At 42.3% G+C, this 27,243-nt stretch overlaps 1 protein-coding gene across 2 annotated transcripts in view; it reads left to right on the top strand.

The window, feature by feature from the left end:
• NKD1 (NKD inhibitor of Wnt signaling pathway 1) overlaps window positions 1-27,243 on the top strand; it is a 177,014-nt gene that overhangs the window by 92,530 nt on the left and 57,241 nt on the right. For both annotated transcript variants that reach the window (XM_078671067.1, XM_078671069.1), the window contains exon 4: window positions 14,708-14,765. In XM_078671067.1, coding sequence (XP_078527193.1) covers window positions 14,708-14,765 — 58 coding nt within the window. The remainder of the gene's footprint in view (window positions 1-14,707; window positions 14,766-27,243) is intronic.

A 27,243-nucleotide genomic window follows, 5' to 3' on the forward strand; every position in this document is an offset into this window, starting at 1 on the left:
CAGGAAACCCTGCTCAGCTATTAGCTATATGTAGTGAGAGAAAAAGCAGACTCCACACAATCGTCTCAGACATCTCCTGTAAGATCAAAGCTCTCCAAAAACCAGCAAGTCTAGAAAGCCAGTTGGCAAAAAAACCTACTGTGTGAAATGCTTTTGTGATGCAACAGCTTCCCCGCTAGGAAGAAATCCCGCTATGCTTCAAAAAATCCTTTAAAGTGGAGGGATCAGGTGGGTAAAAGTAAAAAACACAAAGAGTGGTTTATGCATCTGATCGAAGCTGTATGTTTTGACTTTCCACTGACAATCCAGACAAGAAGTCTTCCTTATTGAAGCTCAATGCAATTTTCTTTCATCATTAATTTTAGGTAAAAATCATCATCTTTTGTTTCGAACGGATAGAAAAAAAATGCTTATTTTTTTACTTAGGTTCCCTTACTTCAAAACCTTTTAAAGATTTTGAGAATATTAGCTTCAAATAAGTGGCATTTCTGTCATTGAAAATAAACAACACAAAAAAGAAATTAGATCTAACTTATACAGCCTGACCAAGAGGTTATGGAGTCATGATTGACCTAAGCAACCAAACCAAACTTGTGCTTTCAATGCACTTTTTTACCTGCAGTAATCCGCACTTGAGCTGTGATGAATGGAGGACGTTTTTATTCTCCAGGAAATCCCCTGCTAATTTGTTGAAAGGACTATGAAAGTTAATAGAAAGAGTCCCAGTAGTTGTATGCCCCTTCACCATTCTAACTTTAATCTTCCAAAGCTCAAAGAGCTCAAAGATTAATTCCTTGGAAAGAGGATTGAATGAGATGTGTTATAAGCCTTTGCCATTATATGTTTGTCAGCGCTTCTCACCCATTATTTGGAATAGCAATGTTACAAAAGTAGACAGTGCTTGCCAGATCCTTTTTAACTTGCCACGCTACATTGGTGACACTATGCTCCGCATTCTTCTTTTCATCTGGTGGGGGAAAGGCGTACATCCATGTAAATCTGGATATTTTGTCTTCTGATTGTTCGTGTAGCTGACAGCTATCTTACTGGTCATTCCCAAGGAATCCTTTCCCAGTAAGCAAATGTACTTTTGAGGATGTGCGTGAAATGTGGTCGTCTGAGCCAAAATGGGCACCATGCCCCTCAGTTGGGTTGCAAAATATAGTAATGATTGAGTTTCATTAAGTTCTTACTTAAACGCTTGGGCCCATGTACTATTGCACTAATGTTTTCTACGGACCTGAGGAGCAAATGAAGCCATGACCTGTGCATGGAAAGTGGCCTGAATGTAATATATTTTCTCACTCCTCTTGAAGAACACCCTATAGTGAGCTACTCTCTGGCTCAGATCTCTCCATTGATCTGTTTCCTGACCAACATTTGTGACGAGAGGATACTTGTCCCAACTTGGTCAGGCTTAGAGTCAAAGGACAAAAATAGTATTTTCATTAAAAAGCTTATTTTGAGTTTCTCCTACAAGGTATCAAAAAGTACTATTGATCTACCTGTTCGGGGTACAGTGCTCTGTTGCCCCCCCAACCCCCCACCCCCCGCGCCCTCCCAGCTAGGCTTGCACTATTTAAATATCAATGCCCTCATTTATGAGTAAGTTTCCTTTAAAAGTAGCTTACCTTTTTTTCTTCTCTTCCTTTTTTTCTTCTTCTCTTCTTCCTCTGCTTTTTTCTTCTTTCTCTTCTTTCTCTTTCTTCTTTTTTTTCCCTTTGTCAAAAATCTACCAAAATGTTCCTGTTACTAAGTACGGTTTTCATATACAGGAAAATGTATCACTTTGCCTTTGTTATGCTTTCCAGGTTGTTGTTTTTTCCTATTTCTTGCTAATATGCTGTAATGATGTTTTACATTGCTCGTATACTTTTAATAAAGCATTTTAAACAAAAAAAAAAAGAGTAGCTTACCTGCTGTAGTGACATGTTTGTTCCAAATTGGCAGTATGCCCCAATCCTACTCACTTCCTAAAATAATCACACCATGATTTTCGCTCACTTGGTTCCGCATCTAGATATGTGGGTCACACCTGGCTCGTCAGTGGCGCGGTGGTCCTTTTCAATGAAGTGAATTTTGGTAGGCCAGCTATGTTTTGACTTGACTTTTGCAAGCTTTACTACAATAATGTGTCAATATATAACGCTAAGCACGTACTGGAGAGACGTACATGTATGGGAACTCATTTGGGCTCAAACTTAAGGACTAGAGGACAAATGCAATTTCTGGAAAGTCTCTCATATTTCCTCAGAATACATACAATTATCAGATTTCTGCCTCTGGCCTTTGAAGCTTTTTGCACTTGCTAGAGTGTTTCAAGGGACATACACATAAACTAGGAGGCAAAGTGGATGCTGGAGGGTCATGGTGACCTCGGACACATCCATTCTGCAGACTGTGGTTTCTGTTCTGTGGGACCTGATACTCTACAGGTAGCGGAAAAGACAACACTTTCCAGCACCATTCTGAACCAGGTAATGAAAGGGTCTGATATACATGCACTAAATGTACAACTAATCCTTCTGATATATTACATTGATGGTGTTTGTATCACATATGGTAATATGTGTAGTTTGTGAAGTGTAACAATACTTCTTAGTATTGAATGTACTGTTGCAGTAGATACACACAGGTTGCTCTCTGGGGTCTGCAAGTATTTATTTCATCTTGTGTGTTGCAAGAGCTCAACAGTGCCGTCAAGTGGTAACTACGGGTACTGAGTTTTGATTTAATGTCACACTGCTTGACAGTTGCTAGTAAAGGGATCTTAAAAACCAATGGGGTTGCTGTTGTGCTAAGTTAAGTTGCTGTCACTGACTTGAAAGTTATAGTGTCTCTAGAAAGACTGTTAAAAGCCACAGTTCTTTAGAGTAGAATTTAAAGCGATTTCTTTCTACAGGTTTACATCCACAGATTGAATGGTGTTGTGAAAAATCTCCTGTATTCATAAAACCCTGCAAAAAATATTTACTTTGACTTAAACCTACAATTTTCCCTCCATTATTTATTTTGAAAGCCCCTGTCCTTCTCCTGCCCACTGGCTTGGTGCTACTGAGTAGTAGTAAAGTACTTCAGTGCCTTGTATGGGGCAGGGACGGCCTTAGGCATGTGCAAGCTGTGCACCTGCACAGGCCGCCAAACCCCAGGGGCCGCCACGCCAATATATATCCTTAATATAATAATCCTCTGAGGATGGATACATATTTGCGTGACGGCCGTTGGCAGGGACTTGGCGGCCTCCGGCTCTGTTCCACTTCCAAATACCCCCCTTCACTGGCCTCCGCACCTGCGTTCCTCCGGGGGGCCCCTACCTGCGCTCCCTGCCATGGCCGCCATGAGCCTAGAGCCGCCCCTGTATGGGGCAGTGAGCACTATATAAATGCAATTTCAATTCAATAGAATAGTTTCATGTATATGGTAATAACTTGCAAATTTTGGGTTGCAGGTTCTATTGTGAAAGGGGCCTCGTAACCCCCCCACCCCCAATGGAAACCTTCACCACACCTTAAGCTGATCCGTTTATTAGTATACAATAAAATCACAGGCTCAGGCAGTCAAAAGGTGCCAGCAGTTCACTTGGCAGAATATCCAGGACACAAATATTGTGTGGACAGAATATTGTGTCAAAAATATTTAGGTCCAAAATATCAAGAAGGTTAAATGCAAATAGGTAAGTATAGATTTACTATTCTTAACTCCACATCTGCGTACTTTGAAGATATATATATTGTCAAGGTACATATATGTACCATGACAATATACTATATATATATAATGTATAGTAAAATATTGCATACCCATAGAAACTTACCTTCACAATATTCTTGTCCTCGATATTCTTGACACAATCTTTTGCCCACACCATATTTTGGACTCAATATTTTGTCCAAACACCAGTGCTAGCAGGGAATTGTAAGTAAAAGTAAAACACTTGTTGAGAATTACTATATAAATCTTTCCTCTGCATGAGTCTATGGATAGGTTTGTGTACTGTCCTGATCTGCCTGTTTTCCAGCAGGGCCTGACGGTACATTTTTTTGCTCACTGGTGGATAGACACATTTATCCTGAATTCCATTTCCAATTGATCTCAAATTTTAACAACATTGTTAAAACCTTGTCTCTGGTCTGAAGTATATACTTGTCTGGGACAGAGCAATGGATTTGTACCTTGAGAATATCCATCAATTCTTGCCCACCAACTCAACAAGCTTTGCAAAACGATTAGGTCTCACCTTATTCGACCTATTAGCTTTGCACATGCGTTTTGCTAAAGTTGTGTGACATTGGCAAAAACAAATGACATACACCATGCATGTGCAAGTGTGCATATGCATTATGACACAGGCATCCCATCGTTATGTGGTATTCATGTAGCTGCATTACCACATCTGCGCTCACATACGACATGTCTTGGCCGCCACTTTATTTTTTTTAATTTACTATTCCAAGTTAGCAGATGCCTCTTGAAGCAGTAAATAGAAAAAAATAGAAAGGAACTGCACTGGAGAAATTGAGAACTATGAGGACATTCAAAAATTGCACAAAAAAAACAAATCATTTTTATATGAGGTGGGATGAGGGAGCAAAGGAAGAGCAGGTGGGGGAGAAGTCTACAAGGGCGGGAGCAACTGAAAATGGGCGATAGAGCAATGGAGGTGCTTAAGGGGTGGGGGGAAATAAAAAAGTAAAAGCAAAAAAAGCCATGGTGTGGAACAGTGGAAGAGCTTAGGATTGGGGGAGGAGAAAATAAATTGGAGCATGAAATGGAGGGAACGTATTTGCGGAGGAAGCAGCACGGGAGAGAGCAAGAAAACATATGCACTCTCACTGAGTGCTGACGAAGAAAAAAAAAAGTAGTTCCCTGAATGTGAGCAGTGAAGGATACAAGTCATCCAATCAAAAGGATGGTAAAGAAGCTATTCAACGGCATACAGACAAGCACAAGAAGTGGAAGAAAATTCATGGAATAAGATGCAAACAAATGACAGTGCAAGAAAGCCAGGAAAGCCCACTGCAAGTTTTCCTATGGTTCACAAAATGTCTTTCAACAACAGACAGTTAGAATCTGTCTATCAGTGACACCTAGGAATGCAGTGCTCCTAATCCTGCTGGAGATGTGAACATTTAAGCATTGTGTTTCCAGTCCAGAATGCTCCTTGATAGGATATCTCTCCTCTGATAGGACATTCTTTGAGAAGGCAGAAACTAAAACAAACTTGGCCAGTGGAAACCTTTGATCCACCTGCGGGTTGGGAAATCCAGTGAAACCATGGCATCTTGTGAAGTGAAATGTAAAATTCCAAACACTCTTACGTGTCCTGTTTCACATCTTTGAATCTTGGCTGACAAAACTTTGCAGCTCTCTAAGACACCTACAGCAAAAGGTTCCATACTGGCCCTATAGGTAGCAGAAGTGGTCACATAACTATGGAGATACCATCTTGCCTAGGTTGTGAATACTCCTTGCTCAATTTGATATTGCATGTGTGTGTCACCCTTTTCATTAGGGTTGTTTTTTCCAATGTCGTTTCCTTTACTACTTTTCTCAGAATTAAATTGAAGGGAGTTTTGGACAGTGAGTCAATGACTGAGCTATGATTGGGTCTATAGAACTGAAGTAGTGCCTTCATGCGTTGTAATGCCTGCGTTGTAATGGATGTCTCCCTTCAGTACACCTTCACACATTCAACCTACGCACCTAAGGATGTCCCTTTTTCCAAGGTGCCACTCCAGCATCTATATCTGAGCAAATATAGGGCTGTTGCTATCGGAAAACTATTTCTCATGGACTACAAAATCAAATCCTTTACCTTGCTGATTCACTTTAGTGTGAGAATCTTGACAGTGGAACAGCAGTGTGATCAAAGAGGAGACATGGGGGCGCATTCCCTTGTTTCGCCACAGCGCCATAGAAATTTACAGCTGCAAATAATGTATAAGTGGTTTATTAGAGTGTCTAGACATGAATGGCTGTATGGCAGAGGACCGTATCATTGCTTCTGAGATCTTTGTAGAAGAATGAACACAGATGCTTGTGGTGGGAATCTTTAGTGATGCGTGTTACAGAAAAGAGTGTGAGTACATCAAAAGAAGAGATAAGCCGCATGGTCCTGATGGTTTATTCAGGGAGAAGGACCTTCTGGCATCCCTCCAGTTTTTAAACATGTGCACTTTGCATATGCCTGTAAGCTGTCCTGAAAAAAGGCTGGTCCCATACGAAACTTCGATAACAAGAAATGTGCTGAATTCATCGCGTCGTTTGCAAAACTATTATGCCTTTCAGAGTAGATCTTCCATTATTAAGTTTTTATTTTTGCAAACAATATGTAGGACAGAATATTTCTGTCACACTATCTTTACTACGTGATATTGTGGTTCCAAGCCGACTTGGGTAGGAATGTCTATATAGAAAGCCCTACACTCTCGCTGAGCAATGGCCAATGATCCCCATGCAAAAGACATGCAAAAACACACTTTGGTACACCCATCCATGAAAATAAAACAACAGAAACATCTCCATTGATCAACACTCTAATAATCTGTTTCAAAACAAGCTGAGCAAATTTCCTTTGACCCACACATAACCAACTATCAACAAACACCATGCACGGTCACAGGGTGGTTTGTTGAATTCTAACAAAATGGCAACCAAATAAGAAACGCTCTTTTCCTGAAAGCGAATAAATAGTGCCAATAACATAACACATCATGATGTTAATTACAGCCTCTACCCATGCTACATACTAACCCACCAACTGCCACACGCACATCTCCTAACCCCTTCCCCGACCCAACTCCTGCTTGCAACCACCGCCACAAAACCATGTGATGAGACCAGGCAGTGACAAGAGGAACACATCTTTTCAATTGCTTTTAACACAAGGTAGCTGCTCATTCTACCATCACTCTGAAGTGGGACATAAAAAGATACTTAGAACAAATCTTTTAATATTATTGCAATTGTAATTGCCTTTATCTTCCGCTTACTTCCCCTGACAAGGCGTCGAAGTGCTTTACGACAGGCAACATGCTGCTTCAGAACGCAAAGTTAATGGTTAGTTCAGTGTTATTGGTTACTGTTAGTTATTGGTATTTATGATGAGGCTAGCAGCTTTCAGGCCCTCCACTAAATTTTAATCGTGGAAATATTTGACTATTTTAATTGTTGGTCCCTTTTGTGGATTCTGTAGTAGGAAAAATCACTATTTCTAAACTTAATATACTGAAGCATAACTATCAAATGTTAAATTTTGTACTTTGGAAGCTCCACTGAAATTCAAGTTTAGGGCCATTACTCCAGTTGTTAATGTGTTGTATTATACTATACTGGTTCTAGCTTTCTGGTACTATAAACAGAGCTACTAAGTACACAGCACACTATCAGCAAACATTGCTTTTTTTTTAAAAATAAATTGTCCATTGCATCCAGCACCTCAATAGGCTACTGCTTTAATGTCAGGATATAAACTACAAAAATATTGGCTGATAAAATATCATTCCAAAAATATAGATGGTTAAAACATCGACAAGGAAGGTATACAAAGATAAGTCTGGATCTATGATTCTTAACTCCACATCGATACCTTGAATACCTCTATGCATATAATCAAGGGACGCATAAGGCAAACGCTGTTGGTATTTATTATGAAGGTAAAAATCAAAGTAGTTTGCGTCTATTGCTGTCCTATATATCAAAAGATGTTTTTCGTAGGGTGTAAGTATATTCACTACTTGACACTTTTTCACTGCTGAAAAAGCTCTTATCTAAAGTTGGGAATGTTACAGTTTCATCCATATAATCTGAATTTTCAGAACATTTCTGAAGCCTATTTTATCTTTTAATGGTTTTCTCATTGAAGACAACTTGAAAACTAATGTGACCTAAGACGTGAGAATGGTTCTTACATTTATGTTATATACCTAGAGGTCTGAAGGAGGTGAAGTAAGTTCATTAAATGGTGACGACATAGTCCATCCCTTTCAGAGAGAACTTCAAAAGTGAGAGCATCCAGAGGAAGTTGTGGTCTTCAGTACACTCCCTAGTTTATGTCAAATGATTTGGTAGTGCAGTGGTGGAGGAGCATCGTCCCCCCCTGACAGCCACAAAACTTTAAAAATAAAACAATAATAAAACAGGTTTATTACAGTTTTATTTTTCAGGTTCTAAGGTCGTGGGAGTCTTGGGGCGGGGCCATTGCAAGGGCAGTGATGAGAGGGAGAGGTTGCACTGCTGTCAGTGGGCATGTCGGTTTAGTCGGCCGCCTCAGGATAGCCAAACCGACATGCGTACCGAGCTGTCTCCAACCCAGTTGAGTTACTGGGTTGGAGACAGCAGAGCACAAGCTCCCAGTCTCTCTGTAAGTGCAAGTTAACAACACTCAGGCCAATCCTGACGCTGCTTTCAAGCATGAGAGCAGCATCAGGATTGGCCGCTGGGGAGTCTGTGCTGCACTGAGGACACAGAGAAGAAGATCAGCAAGCGATTCTTTTCCCCTATTTTTTTTAATGCTTTCTTATTGTCCATTTCCCCTCCCGCACCCCCCAGCTTCCCGTCGTCTGTCGCTCCGCCTACCACCACTCCGCCCACACACTAGCCACTTCTGCAATAGTGGTTGAGGTAAATTAAGGGTCTACCCTGGAAGTGCCCCTCAGCATTAGGGTAGGGTGATCTGGAGCAGTTTTACTGTTTCATCAATAATCTTGTGTCTGTAGTGTGTGGCTAGCATTGGTTCTGTACGTCAGAAGTATGCCGACAGGGTGCCTCTTGGATGCAGCATAGCATCCCGCGCTTGACTCTTGGCATCGATGGGAGTCAAATGCATGTCTCTTCAAAAAGGACAATAATCTAGAACCTGGTGAGGTGAATTAACAAGGGTCCAAGAGTCATGTAATCTGTGCAGGAAATTTAAGTATGTAAGGTTACATACAGGCAAATATAAAAACAGCCGGCCATTTTAGAACAGGGCTCTTGTAAGACAGACAAGCTTTTTTGTAGGACTATTAGCAGCAACTTCAGGCTAGGACACCCTGCCCTCTCTTGCAGAACATTGACCAGTTTGCCATGCACATTTCTTTTCATGACATCCCCGGCAAGCCCTGGTACCACATCAAAGCAAACTAGCTGAGCAAATGTTTTTGTGTTCAGTCTGTAGCTGGGGCGCCAAACTTTAGAATTTAATATCTTTTTTCCTTTCCTTCCAGCCCACCTCCTCCACACAAACCTTTTGTCTGCCTCGTGCTCTCTAAATACTAACAGATGTTGGTGCCACAAAGCTTTGAAGACCTCTGTTCACGCCCACGTTCTTTAAGCCTAACTTATTCCAAAAATGCTTGTAACTCTGGATGCCACAAGGTGAAATGTAAAATACGTGCCTTACTGAGCCTCGAAAAAAGATGGTGCGCACCACCCCTATCCCAGGGTTGACTCTGAACTGCCTATTAACAAGAAGTTGATAAATACTGCACTCCGTGAAAAATGCATTACAGCAAAGAGAATAAACAGAGATATCTTCACCTACTTGGAAAATACCTCTGTGGGTATTATGAATGCAGGCCCTTTTAACTCGCCTAATGGGGAATCACTTTACAGCAGCAATCATTGGCAAAACCAACATGCCTGGCCGTGGCAAGCTGATCTGAGGATTTTTTTATTTCAAGACTATGCCACAAAAATCTTAAAGAAGAAAGAAAGAAAACATGCCACCCCTTAATGATATAGGTTATATGATTGCAGTAAAAAGTTTGTATTAAAAAAACATTCCACATCACATTTACATAACAGTAATGCTGCTTCCCATAGCGCAGGTGTACTTAGAACGGGTATAAATGTTCATTTTAATTTCAGTACACATAACAAGTAAATAGGTGCCTTATTGATACAAAGAAAATACACATGGCTTTCAATTTCTGTATCCAACAAGGAGCACAGAGGGAAAAATTAGAACTCGAGTCGCCCTCCACTCATATAGTCATTCAAACAACAATGACCGGGTCCCCATGGGCAATTATACATAGATTCAAACGTGTAACTCTTATTGTAATTTTACAATATTCTCCCTTTCCCTTAATTGCGCTAGGGGTAGAAAGTACCACGTTTCTTGCCAATTTAAAAAGCCCGTATCCCTATTGTGACAGTCTGAGTGAAAGCACCAAACAATAGTGTGTCTACTGTGAAAAAAGTGTGCAAAGGCAAGATGACCCCTCACGGGCGAACCACCGTCGGGATACATGATAGGTACTTACCAGATATGCCCTGTTCTCATCATCGGCGGTCATCAAGCCAAAAGTGAATGTGTTCAAAAACAAAGAATAAGTGCAATGAAAAACGAACAAAAAGTGTAGTTAAAAAGGTTAGGTGTGCACGATTACTACTTTTTTATTCTTTGACTCCGTGCCACCTACCAGGTTAAAAAGCAAGGTAGGCTGCTAAACATGCATACCAGTTAACACAAGCCAGTTGTACAAAACATTGCAATCTTTTAACAGTGTAGTAGGGGATCTAGTTGGAGCAACTAAAAGAATTAGTTTTTGGCAACTGATGCCACTTAATAGCAAGTGGCTTGTGCCCCACGCACGTGAACTGTTGAAGGCGTAATTCTGTCTTTCAAAACTTTTATTTAAATATAAACCTTGAAGACCTCTGCCCGGCTGGGCATGTCTTCGACAATATAGAACTGACTGGGTCTATATTTATTGTGATTAATCCCTGTCTCCTTGCTTGGGACCACTGTTGTTTCTGTATGGTATACTTAATAGCAAGTGGCATAACTTGGTTATCTACAAGGCCCAGGTTGTGAATTTAAGATTTCACTGCAAAGGGTGCACTGGAGATATTTGACTGGGTTAGATGAGGGGCGATGAGTCCCAAAGCATCTAGCCAGCCTTCAATGTAACTTTCTCAGGATTTTTGTAGGGGTGTGTGGAATTTGCATTAATTGCAGAGTCGCACAGGGCCAGAAAATTGGCCAGAGCATCAAATAACAGTCGCCCCCTATAGTGAAACGGGGCTGTATTATACATTGGGGTCTCAGGGGCGCAACAGGCATATGTGCTACTTTGTGCGCCCCTGGAGCAAAATGACATTACTGAAGGGTCTGAAGGCGCATGTGCACCCCCTTCTGTAATACTGATATCGCCGGCGCACATGTAGCGCCACCGTTATCATGAGAGGGCATTCCTTCACTTGCATGGGAGTGTGGCCCCAAGCAAATGAGGACATCACTTTTCTCCTGTGCCATATTAGGGATGCGGGCGCAGAGGCAAACATGCCCTTAGGAGGCGCACTGAAAGTGCACCACAAAAAATGACACACTTTCAGTGCACCTCCTGAAGGCAGCCATCTGGAGGGGAAAAAGCGGATCCCCACGGACTCCTCAGATATTCACCCGCAGATGGGTGCATCACTCATTGCACCCACCTGCAAGGTGATCTCTCTCCCGTCTTGAAAGTGCAGGTGGCATTCCGCCTGCACTGTGATACATGGAGTGGCTTTGAAGCAGCCACTCCCTGTTTCACTTTAATGTACTGTGCCCAGGGCAGCGCAAATATGTGCCTGCCCTGGGGGCAGTGCCATCTGTGTAATAGGACACACTGTCCGTATTTGTGCTTGCTGCACTTTTTGAAAGGTTCAACGTGGTGCAAACAGGGAAAGTCCGCTGTATGCATGGTATGGCACCCAGATAACTAAAAAAGTGACCCCCATTTGCAAATATGACCGTTTTTAACTGGGACAGACATGTTGTATAGGTGTTTTGCAAGTTATGGCAGACTGTGTGGATTCTGCCTTGTTGCAGGCAATATTTGTGGTAATGTAATGGAAATTCCAATAGTAAAACCCGGTGCCAGCAGACCATAAACAGGCGTACAGACATTCACAAAGACCGGCCCGTACTCACATCTATCAGATCAGTCCCTCTAACACTGCCTGATTTGATTACCCTGTAGGCCAGCCCGACCATGGTTATTTGCATAATAATGCAAAATTCCTCAAAAATTAGGCACAATTAAGCGAAATGCAGCAGCCAACATTTGGCGCCATATTTCGGTGTGGAATGTGTCCTCACGTCCAAAAATAGCACAGAAGGCACAAGTGCCACAAACAACATTTACTCGTGGCCTGTGCCCGCGTTGTTCCTGTCCTTCCATGGTCAAATTGAGGCATAAGGGCGGAACTTCATGTAAAACGCAATTTATTAAATTACGCAAAACTACGCAGGCGTAATGGGAATTTCGGTATGGCCTAAATTTGTGCACCGCTCAAAGAAAACTTTTCAATAATCATTCGTTGGGGTACTTTAGGGAACTTTAAAAAAGAGGCTCAAATACTTTCTTCTCTGGGGGCAGAAAGAGTTGGCAGAGCTTTGGCTCCGCAGGTATCTGCTTCCCACAAGCTGCTGTTTGGTTAAGAAATGCCACAGTGCAACGTGAAACCCTGACTGTTTTACGGGGTGAGAAGTGGTGGGAGACGGTCTAGGCCGCACTAATGATTTCAAAACATGGATGGAAGTGCCGTCTGCGGGCGCGAGCCTTCCGTCGGATTACTTTCCATTTGTGCGCGCGTGGGCCTCTTTTCTGGTTTATGCGTGGAGAGGGTGGGGGGGAGTTTAGGAAGTTTGCTCATTCTGCTTGTTCTGCTTGTCCCATACACCTTCTGGTACTCCGAGCACACGTTCGTTTTCACTGCGTTCACATCTTGCCGGATTAGGACGACATTATTTTAAGGCCGCGCTTTACTGCTTCTCGCGCCACGTCGTGGCCTCCGGCGTGTGCATCGCTATCAAAGGGACTGCCTGATGTTGGCAGCTGCTGTTGACAAAATCATAAATTATACAGCTAGCTGTGGGGACAGTTGGCCTCCCTGTGCAGGGCGTGCTGGCTGTGCCGGTGGCAGGGCGCGACTGTGAAGTTTGGGCCAGCCTGATATTACCACTGGCTGTCCCTCCCTGGGCATCAGAGATGGGCATGTTGGCCTAAGAAAGAACTGGACGTGTTTACCTTTTAACATGGCATAGCGCTTCACCCCACAGCCTGGTATTTCTTCATTTTTCATGTAATGCTGTACAGCATTCTGGTAGCCAGCATAAAGCGCCTGTTGGTGTGCGTCATACATATCCCTGATTCCTGGCTACCAGGCACCCCAGTCAGGTGATAACACAACGTGTTACCTCCTGGCCTCCTTCAGAAGCCTCATCGCCTCAGCTACCATCAAATCGTTCTCTGTCATCGCGAGTACACTTTCTAAGTACTACAAAGGCCTCGAACCAAACCATGACAACTGTATTACAAACCTACTCTCACACTACCAGCCACCAGGTCACCTAAACCTAAAATAGTGGGTGGTAGCCCAACCTAATCCCCTATATATTCAGGGGGGTTACTTTTGAGCTATAACCTAGCCCAATACAAAATGGCAGTCGTTGGACTGCACCACCCTCCCAATCTGCGTGGGGGGGGGCTGACTTCCCTTCAGTCAGCTGCCCCCCAAACACCCCTTGTCTTCCGTGTGCATGGCGTGCTGACTGTGCCAGTGGCGGGGAGCAGGAAGAGGCCTCTACGATGCGACTGTGAAGTTTGTGCCAGCGCTAGATATTACTACTGGATGGTAGCAGGTTGGCTTTCCCTCCCTGGGCATCAGAGCTGGGCATGTTGACCTAAGAAAGGAACTGGGCTTGCCTTGCTTACATAGCGCTTCATCACACAGCCTGGCATTTGTTCATTTTTCATGTAATGTTGCACAGCATACTGGTAGCCAGCATAAAGCGCTTGTTGATGTGCGTCATATATATTCCTGATTGCTGGCCACCGGGCACCCCTGACGGGCGACAGCACAACACTGCATTTGACGCAGGTGGCAGGGTATTGCGCTGGTTTTCGTGCAGGTAAAGTTGTGTTTCATTCCAGGCGATGGTTTACTCTGCTTCAGTTCGGTACAGGTGGCAGACTTGCGCGGCTTCGTTTGGTGCAGATGTCTTGTGAGGTTGTATGTCAATATATAGTAGACTTTGATATGATAGAGTTTTTTTGTTTCATTTTGTGGCGATAAAAAGCAAAATACTAAAGTGCTGCTGATGGGGTGGTCTTCTTTATTTCTGTGTATATGGCTGTGACAGGGCGGTATTGATTGGCAGAGAGGGCTATTTTAGTGCAGTTTTTGGGTGGCATTCTTCAGTTATTTTAATGATCCATTAATATGTATTTTTAATAAGTTATTAACCAAATAAAATTGATTTCGGAAACCATTTTTAGTGCTTAATTTGTGCAGGCGGTTGTATTTGGTGGACACCACCACTCATTTTTTGGGACCGTGGCTGATTTTTCATTATCAGACTTTCACCCTGAGCAGGAGAGAGAGAGAAAGGAAGACAATGGAGCAGGACGTTTGGGTAGTGGCATTCGGCAGGCCAGGCGTAGGGCTCCTTTAAAAACTTTAAAAAAAAAAAAAAAAAAAAAAATAAGCTCTGGCTTTTTTTTAAGCGCAATGCACAATTGGCAGGTATGTCCTGATAAATGATTGTCGTTATGCATGAGTAACTTTACTAGAGCAATAATGCAACCCAAAATCGAACATGTCTGTGACTTCAAAGGTAATGCGCAGTTTTGTCAACTATGGAAGTTTTAAGAGGCAAAAATTGTCAGTAATCAATTTTGAATATTGGTACCCCTTATTTTTTTAAGGTATATAAATGTCTGTAACTTTCTTTTAGGATTCATCTGATGAAGTTTGCACAGCAACGATTGGTGACGAGCATTTTCATCTAGAAGGTAATACAAACATATTTTTGAGACACCTCATTTTCATTTTTACGTTTAGGCGGCTGAATGTGAAGGATGATCTTACTGACAGTAAAGTATTGAAAGAGGGCGTAGCTTCAGGAGTTATAGCTTAGCAATGTGGTAAAGGGCTGGCATTCTAAATCTCCAATGGAACTCAGTGCACTACTGTTGTGCTTTAAGATTAACTGGGTAGATATAGTTCTGAGGAGGTCTTGCATCAGCAGCTAAACATTGTTGACTTGAAGCCTCCTGCATGTGCCTGTCACTTCCCTCGAAGTCTCCTGCATTGGCCAATCGCTTCCTTCTGCTAGTGCAGCCGCGGCCCGTGTAAGTAAGATGCAGAGGGACCGGGTGGGGGGGATTTCGAGAGACGATGCAGAGGGAAAATTAAATAAATAATTAATTTTCCATTGTCATCGTCCATCAAGACACCCCCGCCTCACCACTCCTACCTGCACAGGTCGCGGCTGTGCTAGTGTTACCAGCTCAGGTTTGTATGCAATCCTGTCGCTCCCTACAACCATTCAATAGCCATCTTCTCTTTTTTTGTTTCCCCCTGCCCTACACAACTGCCTACCTTGATCTTGTTTCCCCGCACTGCCAGGTATCATTTTCATTTCACAGAGGTTGAGAGATTCCCCAGCTGTCTTCTCCTAGCCTCACCGCTTCACTTGATTTTTCTACCTGTCATGTTTGAGGGAGTATGCTGCCTCAGAAGTGTTAAATTGCTGGTTCTCCCATGCTCAATCTGCCTTCCTCTCTATTGAAGCAGTTGGCCATGCCATCTGCTTAGAGATTCAGCAGTCTTGTATCTTCCCTTTCACTCCCTGACTTCATGTTTTACCCTTCAAGACTGGGGAGACTTTAGAATGGTGACATCACACTTCAACACCTGGCTGTGTCTGACTTTCTATTTCACTGTCCAATCAGAATGCAGAAGAACAGATGAGTCAGATGTTTCTCTGTTGGACCTGTCTTGTTAAAAAAGTGGGCCACAAACTTACCAGCTGAGATGTAAAATGTTTGAATAATTTTAACTTCACTGAAGCTATGAATGTATCATTTGTCTGCAGTGTGGTTTCTTCATGTTTTACCTTGTTTAAAATTCCCTGATGACGACGTAAAATCTAAATGGGACACAATTTAGGGCAAGATGACCGAAGCCCTTTAGTGGTCTCAATACCTGTGCCTCACTAAATTAAAGGGTTTGCGACCACTAAATGACTTAGGGACATGTACTTAGCCTGATTAGCGATTCAGTAATAAGTTACCTATCCCCTAAAAGGATTTAGAAATGCATTACTAATCACTGTTTGGAAGGGCTTTTTTTAGGGCATCCCTCCCAAGTAGCAATGTGGGTTGCAACATATCAATTTTTTGCAACCAAAATCCGGTTGCAAAATGTTGACATTTTGCCAATACCTCAAAGGATGTGGTAGGGGAAGGGATCCCACAGGGTCCCTTTCTGCTTTGCGAATGTTAAAAAATTGTTTGGGAGTGGAGAGTGACCCAGGGAGACCACTGTCAACTCTTAACCAAAGTTTTTCAAAAGTATATTGTTTACTTAAATGCAGACCAGCTACTTTTAAGAGAATCAGGCTGCATTAAAAAAAAAGTACTTTATTGAAATGTGACCACAGATGTAGTGGTCTGTGGACCCCAGAAGGCAAACATCCCTGTGATGGCATCCAAACATGGTGAGTCACAATTTGTGACGAATTCATGAAAATTCAGTAGGTAGGTCAGATTGCGACTCAGCGAAATCCAGAATTCTAATTAACCAACCTATTTGTCAGTAGGTCAATTCACAAAATTCCTCACTAGTCGCTAGTAGTGCATGGAAATTGCGACCAGACGTACTAAGCATTTTAACAGTTACAATCACTCCAGCTCGCCATTTGCAACTGTTAAAATTCTTTTTCTTAAGGACTAATTCCTTTGTAGGAGTCGAAAAAGTTTTTTCGACTCCTAAAATAGGAATGTGAACTGATAGCAATTCGGTATCTGGAAGAGTATGTTTTAGTCATCTCTTTCATATCATAAATTGATATCTATGTTTTGCAACCAAAATCAGGTTGCTATACATTGATATTTTACCGTTACCTCAAAGGAGGTGGTAATTCGTTAGTAGAGGGGAATGGGTCTCCTTTGGTATCCTGTCCCCTTTGGGAATGTAATTAAAAAAAAAAGATTGTTGAAGAGTAGGCAGTTCCATATAAGTGCCATTATTAACCCCTTCCCTGCGGGGCATATTCCCCAGCTGTGCTGGGGGGTGGCAGCGCACAGCGCCCCCATGCTCATGGCGAGGTCAGCTCGTCATGAGGCACAGTGCTCGTGTGCTCATGACGAGCTGAGTTTGTCATGACCACACCCATTTTGTGTGGAACACTCGCACAGCAGGGGAATTAGCCCAGCATGCGAGCGTTCCAACGGTCATGACGAGCTCAGCTCGTCATGAGCACACGAGCACCGTGGTTCATGACGAGCTGACCTCGTCATGAGCATGCAAGGTGTTAACGTGTATTCATGCTTCGCCTTTGACATTGTAGATCTTCATTGCTATGTATGACACATGATGATCAATGTTCATTTCCTTTATATACTGTATGATGAACAATGTTTAAATAAAAAGAGTTACAAAAAAATAAAGAACAGGCAGTGGCCCACAGGGCCATTGCCAACTCTTAAATAAACAGAAAAAAGGTGCACTTTTCTTGTCAATGCAGTCCAGTTTCCCTTAAGAAAAACAGGCTTTATTAAAAAAAAAAAAAGGTTACTTTTTGAAGGGCAATCACAGAATTAGTGGTGTGCTGGCCCCAGCAGGCCACTGTCGCTTTGATGGCCTCAATGGTGGCAAGTCACAATTTGCGACCTACTTTGTTACTATTCATGAAGCAGGTCAGATTGTAAACCACTACGATTTAAATGTTTAAGAACCAACCTATTAGTACATAGGTCGGTTCTCAGAAATCTTTACTGGCCACAAAACTGCTAGCGGGTTTTGTGACCCGATATTCATTCATCTGGCCCTAACTGTTGAACGTTTCAGGGCACATGACAGACATATTAGGATACCAGATCAATGTAGATAATTGAATTTTAAATCCTATTAAAAAAAGAGAGGCACAGAAGTATGTTTTACGTCGCCAAACTTATAACCTTTTTTTATATGTATAAAAAAACACTCTGCACGAGGAAGATAAAAGAAATCTCTTAGCAGCCAAAAAAGCGCTTGGATTTAAGTTCTGTGTTACTTGAAGCTCGATCAAATCCTTTTCGAATTAATAGACTTAAGTGGCCAACAGCAAAAGGCTCCGGATTCTGGGATTAGGAGTGTAGCTGGTGAGAGGGATGGTGCATTAATGCTTCCTTTTGAACTATAGAAAGAACAAAGTCAACATCAAAAGCATTAAGCCGTGAGAGCGGATTGTTGACTCAGTCTTGTTGCCTGACATGAGGTTAGAACTCAATAGAGGCAACTTTTTGTTTACCAAGCGCGAGGCAGGAAAGGAACCGTTTGACCGGCCTCATCAATTTATATCTGCCGCTCGCCTTTGATTTTTGCTCCTTTTTATGTTTCTGAAACTTGCCTTTCTAGCTGATTTGAACTTTTCTGCGCATTGTCAATAAACGTGTTCCGTAAAACCACGCAGAAGGCCGAAAACAACCAACTCTAATTCAAGCCTTCAGTGAAACTTGCGTTTCAGTCATTTTTTTTGTATTTTTAACGCTAATCACCTGTTTTTTTTAAAATAGAAGTTTTATTGATGAGTCCTAAAATAAAAAAAAGTGAAACGTTAATCAGTATTATAAGCTATACGTTTACGTGCATCACTACATAAATATTCGGTTATCTAATCTAGAAAAAAATTATTAAGTGGAGTTAAATAGCAATATAGTAAAGGAAAAAGTTTTTTTTTAATACAGCAAATTGTCTGTAATGTGTGATTAATTTGTTAACAACGTAGGGTTTTACCCCAAAGTGGACGTGTGGCACAATTTAGCAAGGACCCAAGACAGGCAGAAGTACAGCTAACACAGGGTTCATCACTCAGCGTGCATGACACAGGGTGCAGACATTGTACGCTTATCTATCGCTCCATTACAAGATTAGTGTTAATTCCCATTCCTGAGTTTGCGCCAAAGCCTTCCCAATTTAGCCCTGCCCCAGGAGAAGGTTTACTCGCACAAACGGGTATGTGTGAAGAAATCTTTTTACAGTGCGACTCCACATTTTGAGAATTCCAAATGTGGGTTTACTCTCGCAAATTAGGCCTTTCGCATTCTTAAATTCTACTTTAGTAAATGTAAATGTAGTGTACTTGTATAGCGCACGAATCGACCCCATTAGTGCACAAACAGCTTGAAAGATAAGGCTGAAGCATACATGTCAACATTTAGAAGAGAAAAGTGGGAGATTTAAAAAAAATAATCGTTAGAATGCATTTCCCACAATTACTTCTATTGAAGCTGAGGCAAATTTAGGCGGGAGGGAGCCAAAATAAAGCCTATATTTGCTTCAAAAATCGGGAGTATCTCGTCTGAATTGGGTCTATTGGCCAGGGCCGGACTGGCTACCAGGCAGTTTGGAATGCTGCTGAGCTAAGGGCTGATTTCGTTGATAGGGACCTGCGTGCACTAAACGAAATTCGTTTTGCCTTCATTATTTTGAAGCACATGCAGGTCTCCATGAACAAAATCAGCCCCCACTGCAGTAAAATCAGCCAGCAGCTCGGCAGCATTCCAAACTGCCCAGTAGTCAGTCGGGCCCTGCTATTGGCACGCGTGTTGGAGGTATGTTGCACTGATGATGAACTTTATAAAAAACTGTAGTTGTGGGAGCTTTTGTCCTTCATGGAAACAGTAGCGACGAGAAAGAAATAAGTTGCTATATTTTGCAAAGGTAGAAGTGAATGTGTATTTTTAGTAGCAGATAAGTTATGCCCCAAATGTTGCAAAGGTTCACCCACAATGTTTAAAGGTCTTCACAAGCTCTAAGGAACAGGTTGGTTCAGCCACGGTCCATGCAGGTAACAGCTGTGGGGCCGCTTGGGGGGATTTCGAGGGATAATGCAGAGGGAAAATTAAATACATAATTATAAATAATTAATTTTCACTTTGCATTGTCCCGTTCTTTTAGTATTATTTCGGGCCATAAATCTTATATTTGGAAGTCCATAACTACATAACACCACAGCAAACTGTAGGTCAGCTCTTTTTTTTGAACTTATCTTCATAATGAAAAAGCAGTTTGCTGGTTGAGTTGTTTGCAGTTTGTGTGTTGTAAGGTGAGGATTGCGCTTGAAGGTGTGATTGTTTTCTGGGCTTTGTTGCCGGGATCCTGGTGATACAGTTATCTTGGAAATAGCCACGTTTTTAACTATCCATGGAAGTGTATATGGTCTTGGGTGCTTTTAATACTGGATGGTAGTGAGTTCTAGAGTGTGGCAGCCTGCACTTCGAAATCAGTGCCTCCTACGGATTTCTTATGGTATTGTACTATGATGATAAGTGGTGAAAGCCTGGAGATCATTGTTCTGTTTGATTTGTATTGCTAGAATCTCACTTGTAGGTATAGCTGTCTTTTACTTTGAGAGGCTCTGTGGAAAATGCAGAGTGCCTTGAACTTTGTCCTTCTAGTTATAGGTAGCCAGTGGAGCGATTTCAGAATTGGAGTCATGTGTTTTTTTGGATGAAGGCAGAGGAGAAGCCATGCCACAGCATTTTGGATAAGTTGTATTTTGCACCTAATAGATGCGGGTGCACCAAGGTTTAGGCTGTTGGCATAGTCAGGTTTGGTGATTACAAGCTTGAGGATGGCTTGCAGTTTAGGTATCTATGCAATGTATGGTAAGATGTGACTTAATGTTTTGATTGTGAAGAAGGCATCCATTTTGATGAGCTCTGAATTCATGCTTACCTCTAGGTTTCTCACTTTTCTTGATGTTGTCGGAAGGGCATCAATTCCTTAGGCCACATGGGCATAGACTGGTAGTTTTGCTATTGTCTGCATTCATAATCCTGTCTGTGGGGTATTGAGCTTTAGATCATTGCTCATCATCCACATGTAAGGGCACAATGGCAGTCACTTATTTTTTAAATGTAGATGTCTTTGGGACTATCCATTTTTAAAATGAGTTTGTGTCATCTGCATAGTTGTAATAAGTGAGGTTGTATGATTTAATCAGATTTGGTAAGAGGTTTAGGTAAATATTGAATAATAGTGAGAATATTATGGACCCCTGAGGAATGCCACAGTGTTATGTGTGAGGAGGAGATGTGGGGGATAGTAGTTAGTCTACACTTTGTCTGTAAGGTAAGAAACATTTTCATGGATTCCAATGTTGTGAAGTCTTTGCAATAGCTTGTGGTGGTGAACAGTGTCAAATGCAACTGATGAATCCAGTAGTGATAAGACAGCTACTCCTTTTTTGTCCTCTGGGTTAGGTCATCCCAGATAAATATGATGGCTGACTCTTTCTCAGTCTGGTCTGAAACCGGACTGTTGGTCTGATAGTAAGCCTTAATGTTCAGTAAAGTTAGAGAGTTGGTTAAACACTGCGTTTTCCAAACAAATTCCTAAGAATGTTCCACTTGGTATGGGCCTGTGCGTTGCTGGATCAGATTGATTGAGGCTTATCTTTTTGTGGAGAGCCCTGATAATTGAGATTTTGAGCTCAGATGCGAATGAACCTAGGAACTTGTTGAGTAGGTGTTTGGTTACATCTCCTGCATAGGTTAAACAAAGTATATCTTTAAAGATTATTGGTGGTGCTGGATCTTATAGAGACCCTGATGGTCTGGCCGCAATGATAATATGGAGGAAATATTTTTGCAACAGCCTATCAAAGATATGCATTGATGGATAGTTATCGGCATATCTTTCTGTGGTGCTTAGGTCATGCATTGTTGTGGTGTTTGTTTAGTTTTCCTTCTGGCAAATTCAATATTGATAATTTTTTAGATATATTAATTAGAAATGTTGTCATAGAAGTCTTGTGATTGTGATGTTTCTGTGTATATAGTACTTCGGCCCCTCAACTCGCCCCCTCCTCACCACCCACAATTCTTGGTAATTCGAGACACAGGAATAGACTTCCATCCCCCACCAAAAAAGAAAAGTTTTTCCAGACAAAAGTCACATGTGGAATTGCAGTCAAGTGCCTCTCATCAATGCTCTTTGTCTGTGAGCTGTAGATACAACCGCTTTTGGTTTAAGTTTGGTCCCGGTTGGTGCGTTTAACGCATGCTGATATATAAGCTGTAGGCTTAGTTGAATACTCAAGATTCCCTTAACCCCTTGGGCGCGGCCACGAATCTGCGCCTGTGCGGCTGTTTTAATGAGTGGGCGGGTTCATGACGGCCCCAGCACACGCCCACCGTGATGCATGATGGCTGGGGGCCGTCATCAGTATGGAAGGGGTTAATAGCATACATCTGTGGTAATGTGACAGTACTGAAAACATTGCCCCCTTTTCAAAATGTCGAGTGGGGGAAAACTGAAAATTGAAGCATTTTGTGATTTTGCATAAAACCACACTATGCAGTGGCTTTTCCAGAGTACCTCAAAGCTGAACTTGTGTTAGCACCTGCGCGTTCCGCATCATGGAACCGTGGGTGCATGCGCATCTATCCTTCCACTCACCGACTGAACTGTGAGGCCTGGTGCTGCCTGCCAGTGAACTCCCTCGAATTCAAAGGGAGTCATGCCAGAGTACTTTGTGCCCGCCTTTCCTTTGGCTTCTGCTCCAGTAGCCAGTCAAAGCCGCAGGTGTACCTCTGTACGCAAAACAAGCGGCCTTTGTTACCGCCACAGATTGCAGATTTTCCAAAATCTGCTCTTCATAAAAACCCAGCTTGAGCAGTGGAAATTGTGACTTCCTTTAGATACTGCCGAGACTGTTATAGTTCCAAGTTAGCTGCAGGGTTAGACTTGAAAAGTCGAATCTCATCACATGTTTTACGTTTGGTGTGGAAAAAAGAGAAGAGATGGTATTTTTAGCGCCAAGCCTTTTCCCTTTTAACTTTTGTTTCCCTGCAGACGTCTCATCTCATTCAGATCCGAACCATAAAGCACGACTCACATTTAACTCCAGCTTTCTGCTGTGAAGAAAGGCAAAATAGTGTTTGTTTGGACTTTCTTTCTGTATCCTGCCAGTACTTTGTGAGCAAAAGTGGATGACACATGTAGCACCATCAAAGTCCATGGAAATGAAAGGGATCTGGCCTTAAGCACACCCATCTCATTTGCCTGGACATCAATGTCTGGCTACAAAGAGTCCATGGCGTGAAAGCGATGTATAATGCAGTACAACGTTTTTCTTCCAGTGTGTAGAATGCGGATAAGGTATTGGCAATGTACATTAATGCTTATAATTATCGCATAAGTATCTCTTGTTTTCAGGCTCATCTAGATTTTCAGAATATGAATTGTGAAGGGATTTCCCAATAATGTACTCTCCCTAAGGCCACACAAAGAGACGTGGAATATTTATTTATTCATTGGAGTTTTTTGCAGCGCTGAAACATGTTGCTTTTCCGCCACTTCGGTGATATCTTCCTTTTAAGACTGTTCGGAACAGGAATGTCAGACAAATGGAAAGCACAGACAGGCTTCCTGGATGCAATATCAGCAAGCATTGGCATAGCCAATGGGTCTCGCCTTTGGGACCTTATAAGTGTTTACTTCAAACAACAAAAGAGTGTAAATCAATACAAGTGTAAAAGCACAAGAGGAGAGAAGATGAATATGCAAATCTTATTAGATCTGTATGAAAAGCCCTCACTCACCACCCTGGTTGGTGACATGCTTCATCATTGGGCCCACCGGGAGAAGACGAATGCCTCCCCGGTGTGCTACCACGCCAGGTTACTGCGGAGCTGGTAATTTGTGAAGGTTGTGTAAATGTGAAAAAAGAAAGGTTAAAAATGTCACGATTGTATCTCACATAAAAACTTTATTCTGTGGCCAATCTGACATATTAAAAGCGATGTGTGGGGAAACTACCAAATTAATTGTTTGGCTGTCTCCACTTAAAGTGGGGACAACATGTTTCTGCTCTTGATGTGTAATTTACTGGGCATTCGTCAGGACCATGGGAAGTGTACCTCGGCGGTATGGGCATGCTAAGGCCCACCCTAACCAGAGGACATGAAAGTTAAAAGTTGGTGTAAAAAGGGTGCAAAAGAACAAACCAACAAGTTGTGGGCAAATTACCTCAAAATAAGAGGAACCTGTATAGTTTGTAAAGTAAAAGATCCACGCCCCATAGGTCTCGGGAGTGGGGTGGAGGCGAAAATGGCACACCGCCCGCAACGCCTGGTACCCGCTCGAAACCTGCGTGTTGCCTCTTAACCAGACCTCGTCATCATCAACGTTAGAGCTACACTGTGTCTGGTTTACTGGTCTAAATCCAACATGGTATCATTGCACTTCATTTTGCTAGAATACACCTAATCACTTTCACCGGTCAGTGCCGAAAGAGATAAATCCACTGAAAGTGGCCTCTTTCAGTAACTGTGCTATAAGGCTCAGGCTGCATTTCACTGATGAGACCCAAGTAGCCGAAACTAGACTAGGCTGCTGGTCCTCCAGTTCGAACTGGGCTGTTCCTGTAGCAGTTGGAGTAAGTCTGATGTGCAGCTCAGTCTAAAGTGGCACAGTAGGTGGAAAATGGTGTATTGGAATATGGTCCATGTGATTGCCAGTGGCTGAGATTAATTCAGGAATTCCCTCCATCACTTTGTTGTTTGTTGCTGTTCAGCTTTGGGGGTGGCATCCATCTCAATGGTTGCTGTTATTGGAGAAACCTTTCATTGAGCCTTATCCATCACTCCAATGACTGAACAGAGACTAAACCAAACAGAAATCACACACAGTTTAATACCAGTGAATCCATCCAAGTCCCAAAATAAAACTGGACTGGGGAACTATGGTATGTGAGGCCCGCAGCTCGAATTGGCAATTTCTGTTTTTACCTTTCATATTATATTGTAGTTCTGCATGGTATTGTAATCTTAAAGACGCTACCCGCTCCTGCTAAGAGTGTGCCTAGGATCTGGAAGATAGACCTCAAAAAGCATTTTTAAGGGATGTATCGCAGTTTAGAGTTAGAGAAGAGGGCACCTTGGGGCTTTCAGTGGTGTTCCTGAATTGTGGCCTGGTTGCTCTTAGAAAAGGTGCATCAGGTGTAGAAAGTTATCCAGCTGGTGATCAGGAGGCAACAGACTCTGATTGCTTGTCTGTCATGGTTGTCCATCTTGGTTCATCCCTTCCAGCCTGCGGGCATGTAAGTTGGTATTTATGATCTTGTTCAAGCTTTGCATTGTCCTCATTAGCAAGAGGGTGATTTTGCTGTTTACTTTGCTTGACCTGAATCCATTTTTGGAATAAATAGTAAATGCAGGCCCTGCCCTCAGACACAGAGCGCCACAGTTTGGCAGGAACAAGGAGGGATCTGTCACATAATGCACCCGGATTTACATTTCATATACAGATAAGTTAAGCTGCTCTTTGCTTGAGCAAAACACAATTGTAAGCATTTTGGTTGTTTTATTGTCTTACAAAAGTCAAATAACAAGCATAGGCCCATTGGAGTGCTTAGCATTCTTGGCAGCATTCTCTGTCATCATTGGCTGACGTGATGTCAGTCTCAGGGCCGGTGGGCGGTGCAAACCCACGCGACTTTCAAACAATATGCTTTCTTTTCTAATACTCTTTAAAGCGCTTAATTGGCACCAGCTGGAAGCTGCGCATGTTTGACGTTCATCCGTATGGCTTCAAAAAGCTTGGCCCTGGGGACCTATAACGCCTTAAATCAGGAAGAAGCGGACCGTACGAAAATGTCAGTTTTCGCCTTTCTAGATTACGTGGTGAAGATTGGGAGAGCAGATTGTACCTTGACAGCGCGCCTCCTGAAATGGCCTCTGATCAAACTCAAGTCTCGCGACTGCTTGCCTGAACAAGGCTAGCCAAAGTATGCTAAGATCCCGTCGTTTCTTCCTCTTTTAGCTGGTGGTGGTGGGGGGGCGGCGGGGGGTGGTGAGAGGAAAGAGATCGTCTTTGATCTTTGAGGAGAAAAAAAAGAAGGCTGTTCTGTTCAGGCTTTTGGCTAACACAACAAACAGTGTTTAAAATTTAACTTTGCTTAATTAATTAGTAATTCTGTTTAATGCTGTCTGATCTTCATCCAAAAGGTATTTTGAAGCTTCAGAGCGGAACATCAAAGTGTTTTTTTGGGGGAGGTGGGGAGGGGGAGCGGGGGTGAGAGATGGTCAAGTGAGGCGTTTAATCTAGCATTTGCTGTGAATGGAACAAAGCCAGTTTGCAAACTAATTAGAAATAGAAACCATAATTGAGTTGGTAGTGGTGCGCCAAGCGGTTTTGTGTTGAAGGGTCTCAGACAATCATTTCAGTGATGAGAGGCGTGAGCCCCTCACAAAATTACTCGAGAGCAGTTTCTGGTCAGAGAACAGCTAGGAAAACCAGAGGATGCCAACATCAGTTCAACTCATTAAGTGTTTCTCGCCTTAAACATATTTTATCACACAGTAACTACAAGAAAATGTATTCATATTTTTGATTCATTGTCTTCTGTACAACCAGATCTAGTTTCTTCCCTGTGGCTGTTTGTGATATATATATATATATATATATATATATATATATATATATATATATATATATATATATATATATATATATATATATATATATATATATATATATATATATATATATATATATATATATATATATTTTTTTTAATCGGCATTCTAGGATATATATATTAAAGTTAGCATTAGCATTCTAGGATATATATATATTCGTCACGATTCGCTTATTTAAAACGAAAAATAGACGGCACTCCAAAGTCTCTTGTCCAGAAAATAATTTTATTTGGCAGACCCCCTGCCCCCTTGTCGAGGGGGCAGGGGGTCTGCCAAATAAAATTCTTTTCTGGACAAGAGACTTTGGAGTGCCGCCTATTTTTCGTTTTAAATAAGCGAATCGTGACGAACATTGAACGCGGCTCACCACCGCATGACTGAGCACCCGGGAGTAAGGAGGAGCGGTGGCGGAGCTTTTAAGAAAAAATAAATAAAAAATAAATATATATATATATATATATATATATATCTCCAAGAATGCTGATACTAACTTTAAATATAGCATGTAAGAGAGAGATGTGGCGCAGCGGCCAGAGCAGCTGACTCTGGAGCATGGGGCTCATGGTTCGATCCGCGGCACCGGCGGCAGCTCAGCATCATGTGACTCTGGACAATAGCTCACGTAATCTCCCCGACGACCCCCAGCGCCTTGAACCCCTTAAGCGGGTGATACGTTCACACTTTACAAATAGATGCCAGACTTGGGAGACACATCTATGATATGCCTTAAAAAATAGGCTGAGGCATCTGGCTTTAAGGCCGGACTTTTGCAATGACATGGCAGAGACACTGTATC

This window comes from Lissotriton helveticus, chromosome 12 (assembly GCF_964261635.1).
Source record: "Lissotriton helveticus chromosome 12, aLisHel1.1, whole genome shotgun sequence".
Classification (NCBI taxonomy): Eukaryota; Metazoa; Chordata; class Amphibia; order Caudata; family Salamandridae; genus Lissotriton; species Lissotriton helveticus.